The sequence below is a fragment of the Platichthys flesus genome, chromosome 7 (genome assembly GCF_949316205.1).
Source record: "Platichthys flesus chromosome 7, fPlaFle2.1, whole genome shotgun sequence".
Taxonomy (NCBI): domain Eukaryota; kingdom Metazoa; phylum Chordata; class Actinopteri; order Pleuronectiformes; family Pleuronectidae; genus Platichthys; species Platichthys flesus.
Window position 1 is genome coordinate 27,084,482 of NC_084951.1, and position 20,559 is coordinate 27,105,040.

Consider the following 20,559-nt stretch of genomic DNA (forward strand, 5'->3'; position numbering starts at 1 on the left):
AACTCAAACATCAGTTAAAACCTTTTTTCTTTCATCTCGTGCACAAACGAGTTGATAAATCACTAAAACCTCATCGTCAACCTTCTCACCAGGTTTCATGAAAAAGTTTTGCACAACACAGACGAGAGAAATCCAGTTGGTTGAGATGGCACCTTTTTATTAAACTTCAAAGACACTTTGGTAGAAACGTACACACAAATAGTTCTGCACAATGAAAACAGCTACGCCTGCTGTCAGTCAAAGATCTTCTGGAAACTTCCCAGTCGACCTGAAACGCTGCGTCAGATCTGAGCCACGTCTTCCTGAGAGTATTCATCCGATTGAACCGCTTCACTGAAACAAACGCTCGTCTGGAACATTGGTTCTAAAACCTGTTTGTTCAGCGATGAGTGGATTTAAAAAAAGGTTCTATTCTGGAGCAGTGAAAACACCACGTGACATGTGAATGTGAATCATTTGATCAATCTGTGGTTTGGACCGTGTGGAGCTGCAGTTTGTCTGGAGGCTCGTTAAGAGGCAGAAGGCGTCTGTGGTCGTGTTTATTTAAATCTAGTTTGTCGAGCGTGTTCCAGAGAAGAAGCAGCTTCTACTCGTCTCCTGACGGTTCTACAAACGGTCACGCCTCCTCCTCGTCCTAGAACATGGCCGACTTGACGTCATGGCTGAAGAAAGTCCCGAAGTTGAGGTCTCTGGTCATCAGCTCGTCTTCAACGTTCTCTAGCGCCCACTTGTGTTCAACGATCTCCAGCGCCTCCCACTCGCTCTGAGGACAACAGACAGAGGCTCGTTAACACAGGTCAGTAGATGTGGAGACGTCAGTTCAGGAAGAGTTTTCTGATTCTACAATTCACTTGAGATTTAGGCTTCATCCACACAACCACGTGTTAAACAAATCTGACGACTTGTTGTTTAAAAGTAACTGAAGTAAAAAAGAACTATCTGCACACTTTTATAAAATCTCTCCGAATCAAATGAACTCTCACCTTAAAAGCCTTGTTGGGGTCAGGGGGCATCGCCATGGCAGCGCCCGTCATCTGGTCCTGCATGACCCGCGACTGGTCGGCAGCTGAGAGACCATCACAACAAACCAGTTCTTCATCTGCTCTCTCACAGAAACCTGAGGTCACACCGCTGCCAAAGGTCAAAGGTCACACTCACCGTTGTCCTGTCCCAGAATGAGGCTGTACATGCTCCTCAGGCCGAACACGTTGAGGAAATACCAGGAGGCCGAACTCACCCTGAGACGAGAGGGACACGTGAAGCTGTCTGTTAAACTCAGACGACTGACGAGTCTACTGTCTGTAGTTTGAGACGTTTCATTTGAAAATATTTAAGATCGTGTCAAACATTAAATCAAGATTTCAACAGATTCAGTGACTGGCTGACAGATGTGATGGTTCTGGTCTGTTCCAGATGTTGAGTGATGTTTACCAGGAGGCGTCGAGGGACAGCAGGTCGATTCCTCTCTGTAACATGGGCTTGAACCTCAGAGTCAGAGGAAACGGAACCTTGGCTGAAACACGACAACAGAAACACACACTTGATGTTTGTTCGCCACAAATACACAGAACAAAGTTATTATACAAGAAAAAACAATAATTCAGAACTCACTGATGACGAATCCAGAGAAAGCCCAGTTTATCCATCCACCAATCACGATCATGGGCAGGACGTTGGTCAGGTTTCCCTTCATCATGTCCATCACCATGCTGGGGTCTGAAACACAGATGGTTTCCAGAAGCTGAGTCCAACACAAACCACAACAACCAAACACTACACAACAACCACCAAAGTGTACACAACAGCTCGATGAAGTGAGTGTGAACAAGAGAAAGTTTCCTCTTCTCTCCCTGAGCGTCTGCTGAGTGGGTTCCATCTCCTGAGAGAACAACTGACTGAGAGTCACAGACTGTCACAACCAGCTGCAGCTGAAGAGTGAAGCTGAACTGAGATCAGTTACAAACACTTTGAAGTTATTATCAACCAGAGTTTATGTCCAACATTCAGCAGGAAACTGTGAAACATGAAGAGTTCTAATCAGAGTTTGGTGGATTTGTTACAGCAGCAGCTCCTCTCGGTCAGGAAGCAGAGGATCATGGGTAATATCCAGGTTTCAGTTGTGACAACACAGTCTGAGCTCAACACTTTGTTTTTCCTACACATGAAAACACACACACACACAGACACACACACACCTGTCATGGGGTTCTTGGGGACGACCTTCCTCTTGACCTTCTTGAAGAATCCCGTCTCTGCGTCGTTGAAATAATGTTTCCTCATCGCGAAAGACTGAAACACAACGAGGGTCAACATGATCACGACAACTCGACACTTCTCCTCCTTCAGGGTTTAATGTTTACACGTCTCATTCACAACAGAGATCATCTCATGTGTGATTGGTTCAAAATGAACAAGATGTGTGTGTGTGTGTGTGTGGGGGGGGGTTACCTGTCGGGGGATGTACCTTCCATTCTCTCGGAGGATGCGGCTGCGCAGGAGCACCTGACTGCACAGACACACACTCAGGTTAGTGATGGTTGAACAAACACAATCAGATCAACAACCTGGACACAGAGCTCCTCCGGCGGGGGGGGGGGCTCACCTGTCGGACACCTGCTCCAGCTCCACCTTCTTGTCGCTGTGGAGGAGCTGGGTGACGTAGTGACGGATGATCCCGACGAAGAAGGTGATGAAGACGATGGGCAGGACGACCCACAGACGAATACTGGAGTCCAATAAGAGCTCAGGACTCGCCATCGCTCTGTGGGACCGGAACAAGAGGACAGACGAGGGGACGATCTGTGGGGGGGGACAAGGCTCCACACGTCAGAGACAGACAGGTCACATGATCTGAGACTCAGATAGAACCTACACCCATCAAGGCAGAGAGCTCACATAGTGAGTGCAGTAACTACACACACTTGTGTGCACTAACTACACACACATGTGCACTAACTATACACACATGAATTAACTACAAAAACATGTGCAGTAACTACACACACATGAATTAACTACACACACATGTGAATTAGCTACACACATGTGTGCAGTAACTACACACACTACTTCTTTCACAACGATTGTCAAACTGCAGCTTTGAACGTGTAAAGCTTTAGGTTTGTGTTGACTTGTTGTGTATTTCTATCTTTATGTTCATTTCTCTGCTGAGACGCTTCTTCTTGTTCAACACGTCACTGAACTCGGACCCGGAGTCAACAGCACGTGACCAACTACACTTCAGCCACTGAAACAACACAAAGTGAAACTGTTAAACACAAAGATCAACACACTGAGTCCAGCTGGGACCCAGAGACACAAGGAAACCAACCAGCAACAGGCCTGAGGAGCAGCTAGCAGCTAACGGCTAACAGCTAGCAGATAGCTGTAGCTCCAGTCAGCTCTTCCGGAGCTAACGAGCGGAGCTAACCCGAAGACACTGACCTTCTGACCCCGGACCAGTGAAGACTCGTCGCGGACCAGATGACGTTAGCGTTAGCAAACAGCTACCGTTAGCACAGTTAGCTCCTGAACCCGCTTCCTGTTCCGCTGTGAATCATTCTACGAACATTCAGCCGCTTTGATTCAAACTGATCTGAAGCGGAAATAAACTTTTGATCATCGCTCACCACATTTATCAGCTGTGACTGTGACAGACACGTTTCCGGCGTGAGGAGACTCGAAGAAGAGAGCACTTCCGGTTCAAGCAGGAACACACACCTGCAAAATAAAACAATGTCACAGATCTTAACAATGTATAAAAAACACTTTATAGAATAACTTTTACCTGTGTTTGTTTTTATTATTATTTAGCTGTTAAGCCGCATTAAGCCGCATTAGATAGTTTTATTGTGGATCCTGGTGGTGGTGTCAGCTGATCGAGGACTAAGATCACAAGAAGACTTCTTCATACACAACATGTCTCCTCACGTCTTCTACCTTCAGGAGCTCCTCAGTTCATCTGCTCCTTCATCTCCATCAGACGTTATCTATAAACACTTCAAACAGGAAGTTACAAACTGGTTCTTCTCATCAGTGCTGTTAATATTGTTATTCGTGGCCTTTTGTGATGATTTGTGAATATTGCCAGTACAAATCAAATTTGATTGATTGATTGTCAATCAAACTGAAGGATTGTTATCTGGTGTAACCAGTTAGTTAGCTAACCATGCTACATGACAATAGTGCAAGTTCTGTTCATTAAATAATTGCTTTACCGCAACTCTCTATTTATGATTTAAAAAATATTTTAGAGATTTATTGTATTTTCTCATTTTGGACGTGGATATATGAGATGATGTCATTGAAAATCTCACACTTAGACAAATTAAAGAAAATAAATAATGGTTTCATATGAAGTTGTGATCAATGCGAAGCTTCTTTATTTCTCTGTGTTGTTCTGAAGCTCTGCACAGATCAAGTTCAATGTGTTTTACTCTGAAAAGCTGAGGCTCTGAAACAAAACAGGACACAACTTTCCATCAACATGAACAGATTTTATATCTTTAGAGCAATAAATATTTCCACTTTTTCCATAGCTCTGCAATTTCAAAAACAAAGTACAAGTAATATATATTTATATACACAGCTAAAATTTCCATACATAGTTTTTAAAATAATGTGGTCTCTGTTGACACATATTTGACACTGTACTCGTACAATTTTACAAGGACTATTCAAGTCTCTCTTTGCTCTACATTATAAACAAGAAATATTTTTTACTCCATAAAGCGGTCCATTGTTTCGTTACATACAACGAAGACCCCCGGTCCATGCCCTTATAGATACACACAGAACGGACTGCGTTTACACAGGAGCATTAAAACTTCATCTGAATCAGATCTGAGGTGCTTCATTTTTTAAAGTTCCCTGTTTTGCGTGCGGCCGTCCAATCAGATCTGATCTGTGATATTCAAACTCTTCTGTTCCTGGTGGAAACGCAGCCGGAGACAAACCGCCTGCTGCTGAGCAAAGTGAGTACTCGCATTATTTTTCATTTAACAATGGTTATGTACATTCATGTTTATAATACAATTTCATTCAGTGCAGATACTGTAATAAATACCACATGCAAACTGATAGTGGAGAGCAGGCCGGGCAGAGAAAACCTATTTAAACTGAGTATTCAAAGAACCATAACTAGGTTTGTGCATGTTCTTACACTACATGTACTTCATATTACTTCTGTGAAAAAGTATTTTTTATGGAAACCTGCTTGCAGATAGATAATCCATCACACAGATATTACACTGGACCATTTGAGTTGAGTTGGTAGTTGGATTCCACAGATGTTGGATTCTACTCCAGAAGGTAAAGTGCACACATGCATTTATTTTGCAATGAAATGTTTTTTATTCTTCAACCTGATGTCAAATTTCACATCCAACTAGAATAGCAAAGAAAAAGGAATCCAGCATTTGTAATAAAAAAATTCTTGTCTGATAATCTTCACCAAACTCATAGACAACAAATAGGATATTTTACATCAATATCTTCAAAAAATGTCAAGAGAAATTAACGAAAACATTGATGCCTGGGTAATGTTATAAAAAGTGGAAGTTAAACTTAGTAATAATATTAAATATTATTAGTTTCATTAATTATTAAAACACAAAAAGTTGCAACACTCGCTGCTTGAGCCCCATAAATGTTGATAGTGATGGAAAATCTATCTGCAGCAGGAATCACGTCCCCTCAGGTAGATTTTAGTTTTTAGAGATTGTCACTAAATTCAAAGCCAAAGGAAAAGAAATATAAAAACTGAAGGTCTGGCCGTCGTGTCCAGTCCTTGTGGTTTGTTAAAGTAACAACATGCAGAAACTTAGGAACGGAACTTTCAAATGGGAACTCCGATGTGTTCGATTCCGGTCCAACATGCAGTGAACCAGTGTGACATGTTGAGTGATCCATGCGAGGTAGGTTTGATCCAACGCTCCTCGAGAACTCTGTGAATCATGTTGGTCTGGATTAGTTTGACTTTAAGTGATCGGCAAAGAGGCAGCGTGTCTGTAGGTCCCTGCAGAGACATGACAGGGACCCGGCGGCCCACAACTCCCAGCAGGCCGTCTTGTACTGGTCATGGGAATTGTCGCAGACGTGTTAAAAGTTGGTGAGAGGCTTGGGGAGCAAACAGGGAGTGAGTGGAAGTCATTATCACAGTCTGTATTAAACATGTCAGAAGAAGTTGAATGTTAGTAACAGAAAGTTCTTGGTTTAGTTGTAAACATATTAAAAATTAAAACGATTTTAGTACAGTTACAAAAAGCCCAAATCAGGAGAAGAAAATAAATCAATCATCTCACAATCATTAGCACATGGCAAAATAAAAAAATGCTAAAAATACAAAACAGCCCAAGGAGTACGTAATGTTAGTAGAAGCTTGTCACACAACAATACTGATAATAAGCACACTCCAAAAAGTCAAAAGGGTTCTTCAGATCGAAAACAACAGGGAACCCAGGATGGTTGCTTGAGGAAATTAAAATTATAATATAATAATCCAAAATGTTATTTTCGCAAAGTCACAAAAATAAAGGGCTTCTGGAAAAAAACCACCTTGAAGGGATTTTCTATAGATTTTCTCGGAGGCTGAAGAACCCTGATGAGCTTCTGCTTTTTGAGCGAACGCTTTGTTAATTCAAACGGTTCTGAACTGTCACAGATTGATGCTGCTGCCCATTGAAAACAGAACACACTGTACAGATAATATCTACAGCTGGCGCATTCACATCCTCACTGGGAAACTAGATCTGTGTCGTTGATGTTTGAAGTCAGAGCATTAGAGAAATATCCCATCATCCCCCAGTTCCACATCGGTAAATATTCATTTGACAGAACTGGTCAGTGTGACAGGAGAGTGATCATCACTGACTTTCTACAGAACGTCATGGGCTTCCTGACCTGAGATCAGGGTCATCCGGACTTAGCAGAACAAAGAGAAAGTACATTTCAATACTGGCGTCTTAACTAAAAGTGCAAAAATAACGTGTAAAAATGAGTTTATCGAGAATAATTTTCTTGTGACGATGAAACATGTTTTACTTCTGTGACGTGTCGAGTCCTTCACGACGGAGTCAGGTCCAGTTCTCAGCTTCTTTTGTGTCAGATTAACACAATGCAGTCAATGGCTGATATCTATTATTGTGAAATGATACAATCGATCAATATATCATTGATTTAGATGATGAACTGTCTTTGAACGTGAATGTAGTCTTTCTTTTTTTAGCATCCCTCTGCATGAAGGCACCTTTATCTCCATTTTGCAACACAACAACAACAAGTAGTGGATGTGGGATTAGACTGAGTTTCTGTTGAGAGAAACTAACGCACCTCAGCCTGGGTCGGATGTTATTAATATCTTCTATGAGCTGAATGCTGGTAAAGGTTTGATGAAAGAAGGTTGGAAACGTTTCTATGGACCTACATCAATACAGGTTTGTGTAATTGCAAAGGTTTAACATGTTGGGAAGTTTATAGTACAATATTACTGTATTTATTCTGGGTAGTTACACTGTGACATTTTAACCGTCACCTTGGAATAACAACATTGAAACAGTATATCTGAAAAGTACAAAAACTATGTATATAGTTTTAAGTTTAGAATAATTGATATATTAGCTGAGATTTGGTGTTTGTAGAAAATGCTTTGTGAGTTTTGCCGCCTGTTGAACTCCTTGATGTTCCTCTCTCTCTCTCTCTCTCTCTCTCTCTCTCCCTCTCCCTCTCTCTCTTTCTCTCTCTCTCTCTTTTATCAATTCAGGTTTTTTCTTTCTCATGATCTGAATCAGGCTCCGAGGATGTTTGACAGATTGTTCAGACACAAACCCGGCGGCTCACCGCCCTCACACAGTTCACAATTTCCAAACATTATAATTTCCCACCCAGTTAAATTGATGTTTCCAGTGTAGGTAGAGTTACAGTAGAGGAAGATCGTGTTTAATTTACCCTGAAATCACATTTGTATGACTTAAAGACGGGGTGTCTTCGTTTAGGTCCTCATCTCAGGCAGTCAAACAAAAGACTCTGTTTCCCAGACTGCACCCTGTTTTAGCATAATCTCCTTCCCTGGCAACATGGAGGGTCACAAACAACAAGGAGCATCGATCACAGCTGACATATTTATAATTTCTGACAAGTTCAAGCTTATACTTTCATATAACTAGGACACTAAGTAATAAGGGGCGACATTCACTGATTTAGTACAAATCATTAAATAAATCTCCCTTTACAAGTTATTGAAAAAAATGACAAGGTCAAATGTCAACATCCCAATTTTCAAGTCCCAATCGAAAACCACAGCAGAGCGCCCCCTGCTGAAACCCTGTAATCCACAAACACTAAAGGCTTTTCGTCATTTTTGCAAAACAAAAGGTAAAAAGGCGTCTGCAGTTTTGTTTTGATGGCTTTTTGAAAGTTTAAAAAAAGTTTATCGTCCACGTAGAAAGTAAAGTCTTCGGTAACTTTCACTGTCTCGACCAAATTAAAGCTGGACTGTGGCTTTAAATGAGGACGAATCTCCCCCCCCCCCTGCATAAAGGATGAAACCATAGACGCAGTGACACTCAGTAGATATTGCACAGGTCATGCATCCCTGTCTAAGACACAGAAACGGCACCAGATTAATGCAAAGCACTTCAGCTCCTCCGCGACACCTCATGGCTTCTTCACACGTCAACGACCAAAACAACAAGTGCTTTTTGTGCCAAAAACAAAATGGTGCAAGACTATTTTTTATTTTTTTTTGGACACTAACTAAAGGACTCGTCTTGTTCTCAGGTTTCCAAAAACCCGGAACCGTCTCTTCAGACACGGTACGTGGTGTTAGCATCGAGCGCTAACTTCCGTGATGAGTTCTCAGGCACTGTTCCCTTCACATCTGGTCCCTGAACCGTTTGTCCACAACAGCGACTCACAAATTCTAACTCACAATATGACACGTCCTCTGTAGATGAAAAACTACAAACATGGCCGCTCCGGTCCCAGGCCACCTCAGAAGGACACCGCTAGGGGAAGATGAGACGTTGCAGGACGGCGTGGACAGGACAAAGTTACCCAGCAGGCATCTCTCAGCGAGTCTCTCTACCTGCAGGGGAAGTGGATGTGGAAATAACACAGGCTGAGTAATTTCCTCTTCCCGCCTCTAAGTGCTCTCCACCTCACCAGGTGGCCATTTCGATGCACCTGCACTCGCCCTCCTCCCTCTCCTCCTCTTCTCCTCCTCCCTCTCCTGCTCCTTCTCAGAACCGACCCCCGGACGCTCACAGCAGGGTGGCTGACCACCGTCCTTGGCTTCTGCCTTCTCAGACCACCGTGCTGATCCGGCTGACAGGTTTGGATTTGGGCCCCCCCCCTTGCCCTCCACCCACCCCTGGGTGCGGGGAGAGTGGTGCTGTCGAAGGGGGAGGCAAGGGGGAGTGCGGAGGGGGAGGTGGAATGGAGGAGAGGGGCGGATACTGAGGAGCGTAAGGCTGAGGAGGCGTTTGGCTGACGAGGCGTGCCGAGGGTGTCTGGGGTGGGGGGGGGGAAAAGATGAAGTGGGTGGAGGGGGAGATGGAGGGGGAGGGGCTGAGGGGGGAGTGTGCGTGCGCGGCGTGGTTGTGAGAGTGTGTGTGAGCGTGGGGGTGGGGCTGAGAGTGCGAGATGGTAAGCGGGAGTTTGGCACCTCCACCCGGTCGTCCCGCCGCGGGATGCGAGTGGTAGAGTCCGTGTGGGGTAGTAGGGGTTAAGGGGGAGTGTGGGGACAGTGGAGGGGGCGTGGTGAAGCCTGAGGCCAGGTTGTAGCGGGGGTGCTGGGCGGGGCCATGTTGCATCCTCTGATGCTGCTGGGTATGAGAGGGAACGCAGCCGGGCGGGCCCTGGCGCCGGGGGCCGGAGAACCTGTGCGCCAGCGGGTGGTGCTGGGGAACGCTCTGCATGTGGTAGCGGTGATGATGGTGGTAAGGTGGGGGGGGCGTTTGCTGCTGCTGGTGCCCAGTAACACTGACTCCTCCTCCTCCACTGCTGCCATGGCAATACTGGGCGTGCAAAGCCTGGAGCTTGGACGGTACCCCTCCCATAACTCCTCCCCCTCCCATACCTCCTCCCCCTCCAACTCCGCCCGAGTCCGACGGACCGAGGTGGGGCGATGGGGAGGGGCCTGGGGAAGGGGAGGATGGGTGGACGATGGGAGGCGCGGGGGCGGGGTAGTGGGGGGGTGATGATATCATCAAGGGACTCGGAGGACCCTGAGGAGTCGGTGTCATCATCGTCAGGGGACCAGGAACCTTCCCTCTGCGGCTGCCGAAGAAGTTCCCCAGCAGGCCGCCGCCCGTCGGGCCCCCCCCACCCGCCATCCCTCCTCCGCCCCCAGCCCCTCCCCCGCTCACCAGTGGGGAGGTGCTGACCCCTCCCTGGTTGTGACAGAGCCCCGGCCCACCCCCCACCCCTGTACCGGGGCTCTGAGTTGGGCGGTGTGGCCGGTAGGCTGCTGGAGAGGAAGGGACCATCATGGGGCAGTAAGACAGACCTCCAGTAGGCAGGGGGCGCTGCTGGTGGGGCCGAGGGCTGCTAATAATGGAACCCTGAGAGGATGAGGAGGGAGAAAAGAACATAAGAAGAAGGAAATGTAAGAATTAAATACAGAACCTGAAACTGTTGATGTCACATGTCATTAACAGAAACCACTGAAGATTGTTTTACTGGTTGTTAATCAAACGTCCTCTTTGCTGTGAAAGTGTAAAAAGTTTTAAGAGTTAACTTGCAGAAACAAACAGGTAAAGAAGAATCATGAAGTTCAGACAAAAGACAACACAGGAAAACATCCGTGGACGTCCCGGTGGTCCAGAGGTTCAGATGCACATCTGGAACATTGATTATTTTTCTGTTGGTATCATAAACTGTGAATAAAGATGGACGACAACTCCTCCCATTATACAGAAATTAAACTAAAAATATCTTATTTACGAATGCTGCCATATTGTGGTGATGATGTCATGCGCAGTCATTGCTGTGTAGTGGTGACGTGGGGTGAATTCAGCCACCAGGGGGCGAACATGATGTTTTGGCTTCACTATTGGGTTTGTCCAAAAGTCGTCTTTCTTCATTTACAGTTTATGCTTCATATCAATGCTCAAATATGTTTCCATTGGCTGACTGAACTTGTGGCGTATTAGTAACATGCATGTTGGACGAACACGTGTATGACCAACAACACGTCACGTTTTCAGAAACACAAACATGCAGTTAGCCATGTGTGTGACATCGCGCATGCTTTCAGCCCCGCCCCCTGCCGAACTTACTTCAATGGTACTGTCCAATGATCCCACACTGTTCCTACGACCTCGCTTCCCTGTTACCCAATCAGAATGAGGCAGGGTTACAATGTGTTCACCAAACACTGACTGTGTTTCATCATGATGTCATAACGTGCAAGTCGAAAAACAGGCTCACGAGACGCAATCATTGAGAAAGAGAAAAATAAATAAACCAGATAAGCAGCGTCATTAACAAAAACTAAACAAATTTTTTGTTTTCCCCAACCCAACCTCAACGATACAATGATATTATGTATCAAATATTATATGAATATAATCTGTAAATTAATTTATTTATAAAGCTAAAAAATCTGGAACTATAATTCTGCTTTTCTTTAAAAATATCCTAATTATTTGCCACTAAAAGTTCAAGTTCAGTATATTTTCAAATATTTAGTGGCAGGAATAGAATTTCAAATATGTAATAATTACAGTATGAGAATATGTACTTTGTTATATCCACAGAATATATTTTTATGTATATATGTACTACCTGAAACTTAAAACTATTTAGATTCCCTGTGTGTGAATTAATAATAAAAAGTCAGTAATATTCTATCAATACTGCAGTTTTTTTCTGCTGGACATCACTGACATGTACTTTGCTACTTGAAGTAAATTTGACAGAATTTTTCAACTTGTGATTTAACTTAACTAACTTGACTTGTTTGACATCGACTTCTTTATATTGTTATTATTCTTTTTTTGGTTATTACTGTTTTTATGTGATGCTGTCTGTCTTCTTCTTCTTTTTCTTCTTCTTCTTCTTCTTCTTCTTCTTAAATAAATACCAGCAAACCCCCCCCCCATGGTTTTCTATTGTAGTTTCTGCAGCTGTCCAGTAGGTGGCGACGGGGCCGCACAGTATAACACTGCACTGAATTGTGTTATTTGATTTCATCTCGTTTCATCAGTTGTTAAAGACAAAGATGTAACTTGGTTCTGGTTCTTAACAAACAGCTGCAGCAGTGAAACGTCCTCACCTGTTTCTGAGAGGTCTCTCAACGATGAGCTGAGCGCCGTGCGTTTGAGTCCGTCCACCGAGGCGTACGTGTCGTCGAGGCACGGCCTGCCCAGGGTGCCGTTGAGCACCTCACCCTTTACGGGCCCCCCCCCGGTGTTGGCCCCGCCGCCCGCCGCTCCTCCGGGTCCTCCGCCCGTCAACATGCCGGGACGCATCCCACCTTTCTGCTTCTCCAGCTCGGCTGGAGGGGGAGATGGTGAAAAGAGAGACAAACCTCAACATGGTCGTCCATGACCAAAGAGAATCAAAACAAAAAACATTTGGTAAAATTGACCACGATGATCGTTGATAACAGACGCAACAACCGACGGTTCGTTCGGGTTCAGACCGAACAGGAAGTGAGCTCACGTGAGTTCTGTCCCGGGAGAAGGAAGCTAAGTGCTAACTTCTGTTGTTGTGTCCAAAAACATTTTCAACTTTGTGGCTCTTCCCATCTTTGCCAGTTGTGACTAAATACAACTGCTACTGCCTCTGGTACTGACGCTGTGTATTAGTACTGCTTCTACTTCTCCTACTGCTACTGCATCCCTTGTACCACAGAGAGGAGGACACTCACACTCCACCCTGTACTTCTCCATGTCCTGCACCTCGGCGATGCTCTCTCGGAGGTCGGAGGTGAAGCGAGCTCGGTCCTGCTGGCTCGGAGCGGTGAAGACGATCAGCACCTTCCTCTCCCCCCCGGGGTTCGCTGAGGTCAGTCGGATGCCATGAGGGTAGTCTGAAAGACACACACACACACACACACACACACACACACACACACACACACACACACCAGATGTTACAAACTGTAGTTCTGAGCTGATTATCAGACTTCTCAGTTTAAACGTGTCTGTATCTCTGGAGTTTGGACGCCAGACGTGTCTGTAGCAGAGATTTTAAAAGTCCAGTGTAGTTGTGTGGATGTTGTGTGGATGTTGTGTGGATGTTGTGTGACTGTGGCTGAACGACCACATATTGAGCAGCAGCAGCTTGATGAGGTTTCATCACACAAACCTTCAATCTGCACATTGAACTGAAAACCTGAGTTTATATCACACACACGTGCATGTGTTTACTTTGGATCTTTCTGGGGACATTAAATTGGACAAAAGCTGTGTCCTCATTTAGTGGACTGTAGTCATGGTCCCCAAATGTAGCCTATGACACACACACATTTCCTACCATCCTGCAACATGACACACACACACACACACACATATACACTCACACACAGATACACATAGGAGCATCCACCCATACACACGCACACCCGTACAGACTCACACACATACAGCAGACGTGCGACTGTGCTGATGAATCATATGGGACAATCTGTCCTGGTCACAGTCATCACCACAGTCTGCCAAGTCCCGTTAGCTCCACCAGGAGAACCAGAACTGTCAACAACAACAACAACACAACAAGCAACAACAGCAAAAACCCAACAAGCATCTTACTAAACACATAACAACCAACTAACTGAACAACACAACAACAGACTAACTTAACAACACAGCAAGCAACCAACTGAACAACACAACAACCAACTAACTGAAAAGCACAACAACAAACTAACTGAACAACACAACCAACAACTAACTTGACAACACATCCTCTCACATCGTTCATCCTCTCGTATCGTTCATCCTCTCACATCGTTCATCCTCTCGTATCGTTCATCCTCTCATATCCTACCCATCCCACAGCTCTAGATCTTTCCTCACGTTTCCCTTTCTACTCTTCAAGCAGCACATTTATAATCATTATAAACCAACTCCGGTGTCTTACAGCCTTCTGACTGTGAGGCAAAAATAGAGAGATGAGCGAGAGAAGAAGTATAAGAAATGAAACGAAGATAAGCCGACACAGATGGAGAGAGCAGATGGATGAGAGGAGAAGGAGATGAGTATAAAGAGTGATGCAGGAGTGAGAGAAGGAGGGAGAGGAGCACTTACAGGTGTTCTGGAAGGTGTGGACCTGCATGTCCACCAGAGGGAAGGACTGACGGAAATTGTACGTTACTGAAGTCTTCTTCTTCTGGAAGATCTTTGTTACCTGAGGTGGAGAAGAAGAGGGGAGGAGAGGAGAGGAAGATAAAGAGGAGTTGGTAAAGGATTGAGGAGAGAGAAGAAAAAGACAAAATGGAGGAGGAGGGAGGAAAGAAAAGATGAGTGGATGCTTGATTATGCCAATCTTCATTTGTTTCTTTTGTGGTTTGAAGGTTATAAATCCATCAGTGGTTCTTTCAATCAGCTGGGTTCAGTGTTGTTCTCCTGTTGGTCACATTGTTAATAAATTAAAACTGAATCACAGTTTGTCTTTTATCTCCTGAGGACAAACATGAGAGGAGCTTTCCCGACTTTCTGTGCACGATTGAATCATTTATTCCGACTGAGGCTTCTGTCACAACGATGCTGCTTCAACAGTCATGAAGTCGAACAGATCATCTCACCACTGGAGGCTTCATCTCCAAACTCTACTGGTTCTAATCACAAAACTGTTTCAGACAGGAGCTCCAGATAATGTCCAGGAAATAGAGTCGTTGTTTAATTCGACCCGAGACTCGCTGGAGCAACAGGAGCTAACATTAGCATCACTTCCTCATCAGGTCTGGAATGAAGTCGGATTCCAATTGGGTTAGTTTGTTTGGATTAAAGTGATTTCTTTATGATCATGTTTTATCTGCAGCCGGAGACGTGTGTAGTTACCATCAGCAGGTCGTTGAACAGAAACACCTCCCTCTGGTGGACGCTGCTCCTCTGGGCGCGGTTCGGATCGGGAACCTCGAACAGCTGACAGCAGCAAACCAGCCGGCGATGAGGCAGCGACAGGACCTGCAACACACACACACACACACACACACACACACACACACACACGTTTTGTTATTGGTTGTTTAACTTGACAGAGACAGTTTGCTTTTCGCTGAACTCAGGAAATTATTGACACCAAACAAATTGTCTGATACTTTTTGGAATTGTGATCAAATCACGAAATGTGGACATTTTTTTGATATTCTTGAGGTTTGAGCTCGAGGAAAATTCTAAAAGTCTTGGTTCTTTGGGGAGAAGAGAAACTCATCCATCCTCTGCTTGAATAATCTCAGCCGGCACAGTAAAGCTTCCCAGACGTCCTTCTTCGGATGGATCCAGAGACGTTCCCAGGCCAGATGGGTTACGTAGTCCGTCCAATGAGTCCTACCCTGGTGGGGCGTGCCTGGTAAACCTCCAGCAGAGGGCGCTGAGGAGGATCCTGACTAGGGCCTAGAGCCTAGACCACCTCAACGGTTCCATCTTCGATTCCAAGGAGGAAGCAGCGGTTCTACTCCGAGCTCCCTCTGGATGTGTGGACTCCTCACTCTGTCTCTAAGTCTGAGGTCAGACACCAACAGATAAAACTGGATTATAAAACCCAGAGCTTGTGACCACAGGTGAGAGTTGAGAAGTTCCATCTCCACCAGCACAGTCCAGTACAACACGTGGTCACGCTCCATCTTCCCCTCGCTCGGGAACAAACCTAAACTCCTGAGCACTAAAGAAAGAGCTCAGTAAATTTAATAGAAGTTTGAGTGTTAAATTGATGGTTATGTTTCTTGATTTTTGTTTGGTCCTACAGGTGTCGTCAAAATATCTAGGTTCATCCTCTCGGGACATTGCATTTCCAAAATTGTCATCTCCCCTTTTTTATAAATGTCTGCATATATTTACTCATCCTGAAAGTGTAGCCAACATGTAGAACGATATGTTTGCATAGATGCCAGAAGTTTCTTACAGGCTTCTTGCCGACCACCATCCTCTCGACTGCCTGGACCTGGGACACGTGGTCATCGTTGGTCCTCAGCTCCCATTTCTGGATCCTTCCATAGATGGCCAGCAGCAGGTCCCTGGGGATGTCCTGACCGTTATCGACGCCTGGTGGAAACACACAGTTCAGTGGGAAGTGACAAGCGAATCAGAGAAACTAGCGTGAAAACACCGGACCCCGTTTGGTTTGTCTGCTCTGGGCTACTGTACAAACACGACGGGGCAACAGGTTCTTAGAATGAATGGTTTGATGAAGAAGACAAGTTGTGAATGAGCAGCTCTGAGCTGAAGACTTTCTCTTCTCTCGAAGGAGATGAAGATGATGCCGACCTCGCAGGTTCTTGATGAAGTCCTCAAGCTTCATCTTCCTCTCTGGCTTGACGTTGGGGCTGTACATGTCCGTGTTGAGGAGGATGATGGCAAAGGCCAAGATGAAGATGGTGTCTGGATTCTGGAACTGTCGGATCAGCACCGGGTTACAAACACAGTACCGCTGACTACAGAGAGCAAGAGAGAGAGAGAGGAATAAAAACACCATCCCAGACTGTGATTCTCCCCTGGGACTGCAACCCGCGGTGCAGTGTATCACCTGAAGGCCTCGATCAGCCGCTCCACCCGCTGCGCCTCGCCCTGAACTTTGATCTGAGACTGGAACTTCCTCAGAGCGTCGTCGAGGTCCATCCCAGAGAAATCCATCTCGTCCAGGACGCAGCTGCAGACGGAAACAGGAAACCAGGAAATCATCTTCCACAGTTGAAATGAAATGTTGAATTAACAAACCGCCTCTGGGGTCCGGACCCGAGCCTCATGGATTTATCAGTATCAGTTAATTTATATTTGCATTTAAGTTGATGTTAAACTGTAAAACATGAAGACTCAATATAAGACCTGATTTCCCACAGCCCCTCTTGATTCCCTAAAGGAGAGGGTTCACACTGTCTGAGCTGCGTTTCCTTCAACCTGAGACGTTTCAACATCTTTCTATTTCCAGAGTCATGAGGTCACTGTGACCTTTGACCCCTGACATTGAGTCAAGTGACAACTGAACGAAATGTGTTCCCTAAAGACTGACAGGAGGTGTCAAAGACATGTGTATGTGAGATCAACGTAACTTTGACCTTTGACCCCTGAGATCTAATCAGCTGATCTGTGAGTCCACGTTCACGTTTGAGGCGAATTTGATGAAGAATCAAACCGACTGCCGCCACTAGGTGTCTGCGTCATGGACACGTGGAAACAACTCATGGACCTGTCCGCTGTGGAAGTCATGTGACCTGTACTCACTCTAACACGTCCTTGTTGAACTGCTGCCGGCTGCCCAGGAACTCTCCGATCATCTGCCTGCTCAGTCCCTTCCTCTCCAGGATGAAGCGGGCGATGCCCACCGGCGTGTCCGACACGAAGCCTCTCTCGATCAGGTACTGGATCCCCTTCTCCGGCTTCCTGTGGCCACAGAGAGACGCTTTTCAGACATGTCTTTGTTTGTGTTCACATGGTTCTTCACCCGTTCCTCTCTTCAGTTTTATCTGGTCACAGAGTTGGATTCTGTTTCCAGGTGCTCACACACACTTACTTGTTGAACAGGTTGAGTCCGATGCGGTACTGCCGCCGCTGCACCACGTCGTTGTTGAAGGCCGGTGAGTCCCAGCTGTGGCGGCTCTCCCTCTGATAGGTCTGTTTCCCCAGCGGAGCGCCCCCTGCTGGCTCCCGCAGGCTGTCACGAGACGACGAGCCGGAGCTGCAGTTGTTGACGGTGGTGTCGTCGTTGGAGTTGGTGGTGGTGGAGTTGACGCTCTCGTTGTCTCCGTCCGAGCACAGCAGGTGGTGGTGGTGGAGGTGGGGGTGGTGGGCGAGGTGCTGCTGCTGCGCCTCCATGTTTTGAAGAGCCGAGGACGAGGAGGAGGACAGCGGCGAGGGCGTGAGCGGCAGCGGCAGGGGGGAGAGAGGGGTGAGCGGCGGCACGGGGGAGGGCAGCGGGGACGAGGGGGGTTCTGGGTAACCATGGGGCAGGTGGTGGTGGTGCAGGTGGTGGTAGTGGTGCTGGTTGAAGTGGTGTGGGTGCTGCATGTACGGGCCGCCGTGCCCATGGTGCATGTGTGTGACGTGTGGCTGGCTGTACTGCGGGTGGTGGTGGAGGATGGTGGGGAGGTGGGGGATGGGCGCGGGGTGGGGGTGTTGCAGCGGGTGGGGGAGCGGGTGTGAGGGCAGGGTCCGGGCGGAGGGGATGGGCAGGGGCACGTTGGCCGGGCTGCGGGTCTGTCCCTGCGCCGTGGCCACCGAGCGGCCGTTGGGTTTGTGTTTGATGGTTCCCTGCGGCGAGTCGGCCTCGCTGCTTCCTCCCCCTCCTCCCCCCCGCTCGTCCTCCCCGCTCTCCTCCTCCCCTCCTCCCGCCCTCCTCTCCCGCTCTCCTCGCTCGACTCCCGGCGGCTCCTGTTCGTACACCAGGCGTCCGATGGAGCCGCGCTCTGACCTTCAGATTTAAACAACAGCGTTAAACTCATGGAATCAAACGTTTCTCAATGCACCGATATCAAACTGCAGGTGAAGAGACCGTGAACAAAGATGGACGACACGTCTCCACATCTGAAGCCAAAACAACTCCGATAAGGAGGCGAGGTCCTGCTGGGACACGCACTCCACCAATCAGGAGTCAGTCTCAGCCCCTTTTTATATCATCAAATAATTAATTAAAACAAAGAGATAAGAACTAAAGTCTCATCTTTAAAAATAAATATGTAACATGTACTTTGGTCCATGTCCCATCTGCTAACATGGAGGAGGCTATATGGGACCTATCACTCAGCCGGACACCAGGGGGCGATGGAGATGATTTGGCTTCACTTTCGGGAGCTGTCTTGTCGTCCATCTTTATTTAGTCTGTGTGTTATAATCAGATTAAGAACATGGTAACAACTTTTGTAGAAGCTCTCTGATTGGTTGTGCTGACCTGTCACTCATGTCCACTGAGCTGTCACTGGGGGGTTCGATGGTCAGGACAGGGAGGTGTCCTCCTCCTCCTCCTCCTCCTCCTCCTGCCCTCCCTCTGTACTCCCCCCGACACTCTGTACAGGGCGTGCTGCTCCTCCGGCTGCTTCCTCCCTCCGTCTCCCTGCTGTCCTCCCTCCCCCCTGCACCTCCTCCTCGCCCTCCTCCCCAGTACTCCGTGTCAGAGTTGGAGGTGGGGCGGGACAGCGGCGAGGAGGGGAGGCAGCCCTCGTCCATGTAGAGGGTGACATCACTGAAGGAGGTGGCGGTGCTGTCCTCGTGCATGTCGGCACCTCCCCTCCCGTCCCCTCCCACCCGGCCTGTGGCGCGGTGGGAGGACGTGTTGGTGTTGCGCCACGCACACTGTCTGTAATCGTCTTCTTCGTCTTCCTCCTCGTCCTCCTCCCCTTCTTCCTCCTCCTCTTCCTCTTCTTCATCTCCGTCCTCCTCCTCCTCGTCCTCGTCTCCTCCTGCTTCCTGTGAGTCCTCTCGTCCGGACTGACAGGTGAGCGAGTCGTCCATGGAGTCGGCCAAAGACTTCACCTGAAGTCCACAGAGACACAGAGAATCAAACCTTTGGTTCAGTCTCATCTTTCAAGATTTGTTATAATTATCATTCAAATTGATTTTAGTTTCAACTCAACAGTCAACAAAGTTTGTTGTTTGTAGTTTAAAGTTTGGAACCGTAACGGTGACTCAGCACGATGGATTTACCACATGAGGTCTGTTCTGAGCACCAACTCCAACTTGGGTCATTATTTGAATTCCAGTTGTGTGTGATCAGAAGGTGTGAGATGTGTTTACTTGTTTAGAGAAGGAGTCGTCCGTGTCCCCTGCGTCCTCTGACCCCTGTTGACCTGCTGACCCCTGACACTGTGGCGGACGCTCGTCGAACGAGTACTGGACCAACGAGAAGAAATCCAGATCAGAGCTGGAAACCTTTGACCTGAACACACGGGTTTTATAGTGTGTGTGTGTGTGTGTGTGTGTGTGTGTGTGTGTGTACCTGCATCCTCATGTTGGACAGGATGATGCGTCGGGTCATCCTGCTCTCGGAGGCGGAGCTGCGGAGCCTCTCAAAGTTCTTGTTCATGCGGTACTGCCTGAACGCGGTCTGAATCGTCCTCGCCGCCCGCCGGGACACAAACTGTCCTCCGTACTTCCTCTCCAGCATCTCCACCTGTCGCACAACCAGGGGACCAATCAGGGGACAGAGCACGGACCTTTTGAATCTGTCATTGGTCATTTAGTGACACAACACGGAGGCTGAGGTTGATGTGGTTGAATCATTTCCACTTGATGGATGCGACGGGTGATTCGTGACACAGCCTCTGAGCCTCAACCCACAGTGATGATGTGTCTGTGTGTGTGTAACACAATAAGTGTGGGTGTTATAAAGTGCGTTTGTTTCCAAAGACGGAGCACAGAGATGGAGTGAACACGAGTCCTTCACTGCACCTTCTTGTCCTGGAGG

At 47.0% G+C, this 20,559-nt stretch overlaps 2 protein-coding genes across 3 annotated transcripts in view; both read right to left on the minus strand.

The window, feature by feature from the left end:
- Positions 1-136: 136 nt before the first annotated feature.
- Positions 137-3,714, minus strand: zgc:86609 (ER membrane protein complex subunit 3-like). Of its 2 annotated transcripts, none has more exons than XM_062392249.1 (9): positions 3,630-3,714; positions 2,603-2,799; positions 2,449-2,506; positions 2,196-2,289; positions 1,612-1,716; positions 1,432-1,513; positions 1,159-1,238; positions 984-1,066; positions 137-763 (listed from the first exon to the last, which is right to left on the minus strand). In XM_062392249.1, the coding sequence occupies exons 2-9, from the start codon at positions 2,755-2,757 to the stop codon at positions 635-637; spliced, it is 786 nt and encodes a 261-aa protein (XP_062248233.1). In that variant the 5' UTR covers positions 2,758-2,799; positions 3,630-3,714; the 3' UTR covers positions 137-634. The 2 variants fall into 2 exon arrangements, with proteins under 2 accessions (XP_062248233.1, XP_062248232.1); XM_062392248.1 differs by lacking the exon at positions 3,630-3,714 and adding an exon at positions 3,445-3,623.
- A 761-nt stretch (positions 3,715-4,475) lies between these two features.
- Positions 4,476-20,559, minus strand: part of LOC133956394 (IQ motif and SEC7 domain-containing protein 2-like) — an 82,210-nt gene continuing 66,126 nt past the window's right edge. Inside the window, exons 4-18 of the mRNA XM_062391385.1 lie at positions 20,544-20,559; positions 20,092-20,265; positions 19,890-19,985; positions 19,048-19,628; positions 17,674-18,570; positions 17,385-17,543; positions 16,690-16,812; positions 16,431-16,597; positions 16,069-16,208; positions 15,006-15,131; positions 14,253-14,352; positions 12,872-13,033; positions 12,275-12,496; positions 11,277-11,326; positions 4,476-10,559 (exon numbers count right to left, since the gene is read on the minus strand). The exon at positions 20,544-20,559 is cut by the window's right edge and continues 152 nt beyond it. Coding sequence (XP_062247369.1) covers positions 9,300-10,559; positions 11,277-11,326; positions 12,275-12,496; positions 12,872-13,033; positions 14,253-14,352; positions 15,006-15,131; positions 16,069-16,208; positions 16,431-16,597; positions 16,690-16,812; positions 17,385-17,543; positions 17,674-18,570; positions 19,048-19,628; positions 19,890-19,985; positions 20,092-20,265; positions 20,544-20,559 — 4,273 coding nt within the window. The 3' untranslated portion in view covers positions 4,476-9,299. The remainder of the gene's footprint in view (positions 10,560-11,276; positions 11,327-12,274; positions 12,497-12,871; positions 13,034-14,252; positions 14,353-15,005; positions 15,132-16,068; positions 16,209-16,430; positions 16,598-16,689; positions 16,813-17,384; positions 17,544-17,673; positions 18,571-19,047; positions 19,629-19,889; positions 19,986-20,091; positions 20,266-20,543) is intronic.